Source organism: Gavialis gangeticus, unplaced genomic scaffold, assembly GCF_001723915.1.
Source record: "Gavialis gangeticus isolate Ggan-Ray unplaced genomic scaffold, GavGan_comp1, whole genome shotgun sequence".
NCBI classification, from domain to species: domain Eukaryota; kingdom Metazoa; phylum Chordata; order Crocodylia; family Gavialidae; genus Gavialis; species Gavialis gangeticus.
This window is the reverse complement of record NW_017729001.1, coordinates 33648049-33657025: the sequence shown is the minus strand read 5'-3', so window position 1 is coordinate 33657025 and position 8977 is coordinate 33648049. Positions and strand designations below refer to the sequence as shown.

Genomic DNA, 8977 nt, shown 5'->3' with positions numbered 1-8977 from the left:
GGAAAGAAAAGGTGCAGCAGGAAGGGGTGGGAAGGAGGGGAATGGGATAGGGTGAGGGGAGAGGTGGGTGGGTGGGAAGGGAATGAGGTGGGAGGCGCCTGTGCCTGCCTCTTTACCGCCCCCCCCCCGCTCTGATGTCCACATGCCCCGGCAGGCCGCCATGTCCATGTCGCACCTGTACGGTCAGGATGAGGAGGGCGAGGTGGAGATGGAGAGCTTCGAGATCACAGACTGGGACCTGCAGAACGAGTTCAACCCCAACCGCCAGCGGCACCGGCAGACCAAGGAGGAGGCCACGTACGGCATCTGGGCCGAACGCGACTCCGATGACGAGAGGCCCAGTTTCGGCGGCAAGCGGTACGGGCAGCTCCTGCATGGGAACGGTGGGCGGGCAGGGTCCTCACAGCAGCCCTGAGAAAGCATGAGACCACGAGAATTGAGAAGGCCGAAACGGTCCCGCATTACCGAGAGGCTCTGGCTGCAATTCTCCTCGCACCTCTTATTTTATGTAGCCCCTGCCCATGGCCCCTCCTGGCCCGAGCCCAGCTGTCCGTCCCCCAGACCAGAAAGGAGGCTCTCGCCAGGAGGAACTGGGTGACTGGAGCCATTGTCTTCTCACTCCCCCACTTAAGTCTCTGAGCAGAGTTTTGCTGGCTGCCACCCGCAGGCTTGACTTGTTTGGGGCTGGCGTGGTCTGCTTGGTGTTCCCTTCCGGATTCCTTGTTGTTAACTCGTGACCTCGCTGCTTTCCCTGCTTACTTCCTATTTGTCCCCCGAAGTCAGTTATGTTTCCAGTTGCCCCCTCTTTTGAAGGAGGTTTATAGTGTTTCCTTGTGAGCGTAAGCCCACACTTCCCTATGCCGTAACAAACAGGTTGTTGAAAGACAGTGGCAGGCAGCAGATGCTGACAGGGAGAGTGAACAGGGAAGAACATGGGTTTTTTTCCTCACTGTTCCTCTCCCCCCTGCAGCCTCTAGCATTTAAAGTCTAGGAAGGTCTGATTCAGGGGTTGTATTCCTCACTCCCATATTCAACAGCTACTGATGCCCCGTTCCTCCAGGAATGTCCCCCAGCCCTTTTTGAATTCACATCTGGTGGTGATGAGTTCCACGCTTCAGTGACATGTTGAGTGAAAAAACTTTGTTTTGTTCTTTCTAAACTTAATGCCTACTAGTTTCATTTTGTGACCCCCTAGCTTTTGTATTGTAAGAGAGAGTAAATGATAAATCCCTATTGACTTTTGCTTCGCCGTTTAGTTGTAAACCCTTGTTCTGTGTTCCCCTTAAGGGTCTCTCTTTCTAAACTGAACAGGCTTGGCCTCTTTAGTATCTCCTTTACACAGAAGCCCCTACATACCTTTCACCATCCTTGTTGCCCGTCTGTGGACCTTTTCTAGTTTTTCTGCATCCTTTTGTGGTGTGAGGACCAGAACTGGGCACAGCATTCAAGGTGCACCATGGGTTTATAAAGAGCATTCAGTATGCACCCTGCATTTATAAAGAGACATGATGATACTTTCAGTTCTGTTAATAATTCCCTTAATAAAGTAACTCCATCCTCTCCCTGCTGGTCTGAAAGGAACCACAGGAGAGTTCTTTCATGAGCCCTGGGGGTTCTGTGACTTCAGTCTTGTGTGAACACCAGGGAGCCATTGGCAACATGACACCTGGAGCGTAGTTCAGAAAGGTGCTCTCTCAAGCACATAGAGGTGGTAAACGTGCTGGCTGTGGCTTGTGTAAGAGAAGGGAGGGATTGGAATCTCATACAGGGTTTCCTAGAAGCTACATAGCCTGGGTTGTCTATACATGTTGTTCACTTCCATCAGTAGTTGGCTTAGTGCCTGGATAGAGTTATAGAATCGTAGAATCAATAAGTCGGAAGGGACCTAGACAGATCATCTAGTCTGACCCCTTGCCATGGGCAGGAAGGAGCACTGGGGGTGGTAGGGGTCATAAGACCCCAGCCAGGTGCCTATCCAGTCTCCTCTTGAAGATCTCCAGGGAAGGTGAGAGCACCACCTCTCTGGGAAGCCTATTCTAGGCTCTGGCCACCCTTACAGTTGAAGTAGTTCCTCCTAATATCTAACCTAAACCTTTCCTCCCTCAGCTTGTGGCCATTGTTCCTGGTGACTCCAAGGGGGGCCCTGGTGAACAGACTTTCCCTGAGTCCCTGCTGGTGGCCCCTGATAAGGTTGTAGGCAGCCACAAGATCCCCCTTGAGTCTCCTCTTGCAGAGACTGAAGAGATTCAGGTCCCTCAGCCTCTCCTCATAGGGCTGGCCACAGAGGCCCTCAACCATATGAGTGGCCTCCTCTGGACCTTCTCCAGGTTCTCCACGTCCTTCTTGAAGTTTGGGATAGAGATGATTGTTTTTCAAAACTGAAGTTTGCTAAAACAAAAAATGCAGGGTCCTTTTTAAAACTCAGATTTTCCTTCATAAATTCAAACTTCCTGCATTTCAAATACCAGCTTTTTAGCTCCATATCATAACATAAAGAGTGAACTGCTTGCAAGAGTGTCTCTGACTGTGTTCCAGCTGCTGCACCAGTGGAAGAGCTCTGATGCATGCAGTTCTAAAAATGCCTCTTTAACGTGCTTTTCTTATACAGATCTCGAGACTACTCGGCCCCTGTCAATTTTATCAGCGCTGGGCTGCGAAAGCCTGCAGCAGAAGAGGAGGTGGAAGATGACTCTGACGAGGATGATGAGAAACCTATTAAGCAGGAAGAATTGCCCAAGGAGGTTGTACCAAAGAAGTTAAAAACGGTGAGTTATTCTTAAAGTGACCAAGCCTGTTAAAGATGTTCGTGTAGCCCCCGTCACAGGAGCATCTAGACGTTAGGACATTAAATCAGCAAGTGAAAAAAAGAATGATGTTGTCATGAAATCACAGACCTGTGGGCATCGTCTGCTATGGAGGCAGAGTTTCCCCTCACTTTTGTGCATTTGATAGGTTGATGGACCTTCCTGGCCCTTGCAAGGTTTGGCCCTTTACGAGTGTTCCTGCAGAGGAGATTGAAGTTATAACAAATGAGGGGCTGCATTTTGTTTCCATCCTTTCAATGATAAATGTGCCAGCCATCAGTTTCTATTGATAGCACTGAATGTGACTAGCTTGAGCAAGTTACCAGTTAATGTGATTAAAAATCAGTGCCTGTTTTTTCTCTATTCAGACACACACAGCTTCCAAAACTACTTTCGACTTCAGCCTGTGGTAATAATTATTAGCCTTAAATGAAAATGTGGATACAACTCCACAATGCTTACCAATATGTTGAGGAAGCTTCTCACATACTGAGAAGGAGAGGAAGTAGCACAGTATGTGAGCTGCTGAGTCTCCTTTGGAAAGGATCTTCTAAGAGAGCTTACAAGGACCTAGCTTGTTATACTATTTAGCAATATTGGTTTCTTTTTTAACAGGGTGGTAATTTCAAACCCAGCCAGAAAGGATTTGCAGGAGGGAATAAGTCTTTCATGGACTTTGGCAGCTGGGAGAGACACACCAAGGGAATAGGACAGAAACTTCTTCAGAAAATGGGTTATGTCCCTGGCAGAGGCCTTGGAAAAAATGCTCAAGGTACGGTGTCCCCTTCCTGCCCCTGCACACTAATTTGGGTGTATGAGGGATTCTTGAGGTGTTTGGTCTGCAAGATGAAATGTATTCATGTTCTGTGATAATGTGAGACTGGCCTGTGGTGAGAGATGGCAGTCTCTCTCTCTATGTAGAAGGGGAAGGAGAAGAAGTAAGGGAGGTGAAATTGGATGCAACAGTCCGTGTTTTAAAAGGAACACAGTAGGTATCACTGGCTGGGAAGATCAGCTGGCAATACAATGACAAACTTAAAAAGCAGCTGGTAAGTTTACAGTCCTTAACAATATGTTTAGCTGTGGAGAATCCCCAGCTGTCCTTTGTAGCTGACATGGCTATTGCAAACCTCACCAGGTATCATCAGTCCGATCGAGGCCAAGCAAAGGAAAGGCAAAGGAGCTGTGGGCGCATATGGCTCTGAGAGAACCAGTCAATCATTGCAGGACTTCCCTGTTGTTGACTCAGAAGAAGAAGCGGAAGAGGTAAGTCCAGCTCCTGATGTGGCTGTTCCACACAGTGTGAAGCCCAGTTTAGACACTCAGGCATTATATGTTCAAGGGACATTTTCCTCAGTTGTGTGCAGGAAGCCATAGTTGCAGAAGTTGGGCTTTTCCTTCTTGACATAACATTCTTCCTTCGTGTCTTGAAAACCTTTAGCTGATCCCAAAGAAACTTATTGCAGGGGTATCATCCTGGCTGCTGCGACCTCACCTAAAAGCATTCCAGAAATGTCAAACCTCCTGGTTTGTCTAGGATACTGGGAATGGGTGGTGATGATTTTTTTTCTATCCTGGGAATAGATTGAACTGTACATTTCCAGACCTGTTGCAGTGTGACTGACTGGGCCCCAGGTTTGAGCTAGTAATTGGCCATTCAGCTTTAGCTGTTTTGCCTTCACTCATTTTCTTTCAGTGCTGCATCCTGAGCAAACTGCAACTGAAATATTCTCGAGTGAAGAATCTCACGGCTCACATCCAGGGCTGTCAACGCTGCAGTTCTGGGCTAACCATGGCTTTTTATTTAGGCATTCCAGAAAGATCTCAGTCAGTGGAGAAAAGATCCCAACGGAGGCAAGAAGAAACCCAAATACTCCTACAAGACTGTGGAGGAACTGAAAGCCAAGGGCAGGATTGGCAAGCAGCTCTCAGCCCCTCCAAAAGAGCTGTCCCAAGTTAAGGTAAGGCTGTAGTCCAAAGCAGCGGCACGTGGGACATAAGGTGCTGTCTGAGAGACGCTTGTTCTTTAACCAGACAGACAGAATGATGAGGGTGGTAGCATACCTGCACAATATGGTAGGATCAGAAGTAGCAATTAAGTGAATCGGATGCTTGATCCCAAAGGAGCAGGGACTGGATTTGTCATTGGCACAGACAGACTTCTGCCTGGATGGAATCACATTTCTTTAACAGGGAATAGAAATCCTGACAGCTTTGCTCCAGCAGCAGTATACAGACCATTATGTATCCCAATGATTTATTTCTGTGCTCCTCAAGTGAAATAGTAGACTTGAGGGGAGGGGAGCTCTCTGTGTGTCTCTGTCGACAAAAAAGATATGGTCTCTAACCCAAACTCTGTAGTCAGCACTAAAAGCCATGTGTAGAGCAGCCCCTAAACTTCTAGGGCTCCATCTTAATTGGTCTGGTTCAGATAACTTGATGGTGTTAATGCCCAGTCTGAGTTTCTGAATCACATGGAAGCCATTGATTCCCAGTCCAGGATGGGGAGACCTTTCCTTCAAGTGGAAACACAAAACCAGATCTTTCAGTTGTGTGTGTTCTTCTTGGAAGGTTATCGACATGACTGGCCGAGAACAGAAGGTCTATTACAGCTACAGTCAAATCGGCCACAAGCACAATATCCCAGATGACAGCCCTCAGCAGCCACTGGGCAAAGACTCCAAGCCCCAAGGATTTGCCTTGCCAGAGCTGGAGCACAACTTGCAGCTTCTGATTGATATCACAGAGCAGGAGATCATTCAGAATGACCGGCAACTACAATACGAGAGGGACATGGTTATCAACCTGACCCACGAGATACAGAAGATATCAGAAGTTCTCACGCATGAGGAGACGGCCATTGGCAACCTCAGCAAGGTGCTGGAGATGGTGGAGGAGTGTGAGAGGCGGATGATGCCCAACTGCAGCAACCCCCTTACGCTGGATGAGTGTGCCAAGATCTTTGGGACCCTGCAGGACAAATACTACGAAGAGTATCGCATGTCCGACAGGGTGGACTTGGCCGTGGCTATCGTGTTTCCTCTCATGAAGGATTACTTCAAAAACTGGGATCCTCTCAAGGTGAGCCTGGGGTTGCCTTGTTCACACTGTTTATTGGTTAGGACTGAAAAAAGTGCTGGGGAACCTGCTTTGATCTGAAGCATGGATTACATAGTGAGAGAGTGGCTTTGCTCCTATGCTTGCAGTATGGTCCTAGCATACTTGGATAAAGGTAACTTTGAAGGGAGATCCCCTTTCCCCTGCTGTTGGAAGGAGAGTGTGGCACTGCATCTTGCTAAAGTGAAGGCCATGGTTTCCAAAGTGACTTGAGACATGAGGGGTGTCTCAGTCCATGGAGGCTCTTATAAAGGGGCTTTGTGTATCAGAGGAGAGGTGCAGAGAATGAAAACACATTGGCCAGGCTTTCACTGCAGTAAGTAAGAGATGTCAAACTTTTGAAGAGGCATGCGCTGTCCCACAAGTGAAGGCTTTCAGTCGGCGCAAGACCATCTGCATCGTAGTTGTACATGTGAAAGGTTTAGCTTCTTGGATTTCTCTTTCTTTGCTGCTTGTTTGTTAAAGACACTTCAGGGTTTCACCCCTGTGGACTGCTAAAGGCCTCTGCTTGCTGACTGTGGCAGAGGAGCTGGGAGTAACTGTCTTGCTCAGCAGATACTCTTAGCCCTATTTCCCCCACCCCTTTGTGTGCTAACTGGTCTGGAGGAATAAAGGCTGAAGGCTGCTCTGCTCCATTCCTTTTCAGGACTGCACGTATGGTACAGATGTTATAGCCAAGTGGAAAACCCTCTTAGAAAATGATCAGCTGTTGTCTCTCAGTGGGCAGGACCTAACCACAGATGCCTTTCACAGGTAACCAGCACATGGGCTGGACTCGTAAGCACCATCTTCCAGAGGTGCTTTGAGTGCACGTTCCCGATCATAGAATCATAGAAAATGAGGGAAGAGACCTCAGGAGTTCACATCTAGTCCAACCCCCTGCTCAAAGCAGGACCTTCCCCAACTAGATCATCCCGACCAAGGCTTTGTCCTGCTGAGTGTTAAAAATTTCCAGGGATGGAAATTCTACCACCTCTTTGGTTATCTTGTTGCAGTACTTTACAACCCTCCTAATATGAAAGTTCTTCCTAATATCTAACCTAAACTTCCCTTGCTGCAGCTTGAGCCCATTGCTCCTTGTCCTGTCATCTGCCCCCACTGAGAACAGCCCAGCTCCATCCTCTTTGCAACTCTGTGTAGAGGGTTGAAGGCTGCTATTCAGTCCCCCTCCGTCTTCTCTTCTGCAGACTAAATAACCCCAGTTCCCTCAGACATTTCTCATAAGTCATGCGCCCCAGCCCCAGAACCATTTTTGTTGTCCTTCATTGGATTCTCTCCAGTTTGTCCACATCCTTTTTGTAGTGGGGGGCCAAAAACTGGACACAAAACTCTAGATGTGGCCTCACCAGTGCCAAATAGAGGGGAAGAATCATTTCCTTCAATTTGCTGGCAATGCTCCTAACAATGCAGCCCAGGATGCCATTAGGCTTCTTGGTAACAAGGGCACACTGCTAGCTTATTGTCCACTGTCACCCCCAGGTCCTTTTCTGCAGAGCTGCTGCCCAGCCAGTCGGCCTCCAGGCTGTACTAATGCATCCAAAGTTCAGGAATTTGCACGTGTCCTTATTGAACTTCATGAGGTTTCTTTTGGCCCAATCTTCCAACTTGTTTGGATCTCTCTGAATCTTAGGCCTACCCTCCAGTATATCCAGTACTCCCCCCAGCTTGATGTCATCTGCAGAATGATCATCAGATGACCCCCCAATCATGGGTAAATGTATCATATGTTAAAATTGAGTGCTGAGCAGGTTCCAAAAAAAAGTAGTGCTTTAATTGTTCACGTGGAAGAGTTACCTATTGGGTCTATTTCCATTCTAGGCCATACCTATGATCATGACTCTTTTTTTTTCCAGGCTGATGTGGGAAATCTGGATGCCATATGTAAGAAACATCATAACACAATGGCAGCCAAGAAACTGTGGCCCAATGGTGGACTTCTTGGACAGCTGGGTTCATGTTATCCCTGTCTGGATACTGGATAACATTCTGGACCAGCTTATCTTCCCCAAGCTACAGAAGGAGGTGAGAGGCGAAGTCATAGTAGGCCGATGCCAGGTGCTGAGCCAGTGCTCAAATGCCAATCTCCTCCAATTGTCCGAGAGCCTCTGGGGGGCCTTTGGGCATCACTGTGGGCAGTGAAAGGGAAAGAGTTCCAAAGGGGTCCTGGGATGAATGGATCTGTTTCAGTTCCGGCACTCTCTTGTCTTGTTTCAAGGTTGAAAACTGGAACCCTCTGACGGACACTGTCCCGATCCACTCGTGGATTCACCCCTGGCTGCCGCTGATGCAGGCTCGCTTAGAGCCCTTATATTCTCCGATCCGAAACAAACTGGCGAATGCCCTGCAGAAGTGGCACCCCAGCGACTCTTCGGCCAAGCTGATCCTGCAGCCCTGGAAGGATGTGTTCACGCCCGGATCATGGGAAGCTTTCATGGTCAAAAACATTGTGCCCAAGCTAGGTGAGGGTGCTGGGAGACAGTGACACCAGAGACAGATGGCACCCCAGAGAACAGCACATTTTGTGATGGGTGGCATTTGAGAAGTTGGCCCAGTTGTAGTTTATTACTGTTTTTAGTGTTATAGGCAGTGGGCCAGGGAAGTGTTTGCAAAGGGGGTCCTTGGCCCTGCACCCTGCCTTCTTTTCCTCCTGGGCCTCACTTCTGTAGTTCCTCTGCTTTGTATGGCTGTAGACCAGTGGTTTTCAACCTGTGGTCCAAAGACCCTTGGGGGTCTGCAGACTATGTGATGACTGAAAGATGACTAGAATCAATGAGAAGTATATGAATACCCTCACTTACAATGCAAAGGGGTCCACACCTCCATTCGAAATTTCCAAAGGGGTCCGCAAATGAAAAAAGTGTGAAAGCTACTGGTCTAGAACCTCCAGCCTGAGTTGAGGGAAGGGGAGTGGAAGGGGATCTGCAGTGTTGCACCCTGGCCTGCTCTCCAGGCTGGCTTTTCCCCAGACAGCTCTTCATTCATGCTGGCAAAGCCCCTCTCTGCTGGGAAGTAGGACCTGGAGTGAGGTTTTGAGTTTCACACTTTTTGCTGCAAAC

At 48.4% G+C, this 8977-nt stretch overlaps 1 protein-coding gene across 1 annotated transcript in view; it reads left to right on the top strand.

Moving 5' to 3' along the window:
* Positions 1-152: 152 nt before the first annotated feature.
* Positions 153-8977, top strand: part of TFIP11 (tuftelin interacting protein 11) — a 16830-nt gene continuing 8005 nt past the window's right edge. Inside the window, exons 1-9 of the mRNA XM_019507353.1 lie at positions 153-357; positions 2609-2765; positions 3420-3576; positions 3943-4070; positions 4613-4765; positions 5376-5885; positions 6568-6674; positions 7775-7943; positions 8137-8380. Coding sequence (XP_019362898.1) covers positions 161-357; positions 2609-2765; positions 3420-3576; positions 3943-4070; positions 4613-4765; positions 5376-5885; positions 6568-6674; positions 7775-7943; positions 8137-8380 — 1822 coding nt within the window. The 5' untranslated portion in view covers positions 153-160. The remainder of the gene's footprint in view (positions 358-2608; positions 2766-3419; positions 3577-3942; positions 4071-4612; positions 4766-5375; positions 5886-6567; positions 6675-7774; positions 7944-8136; positions 8381-8977) is intronic.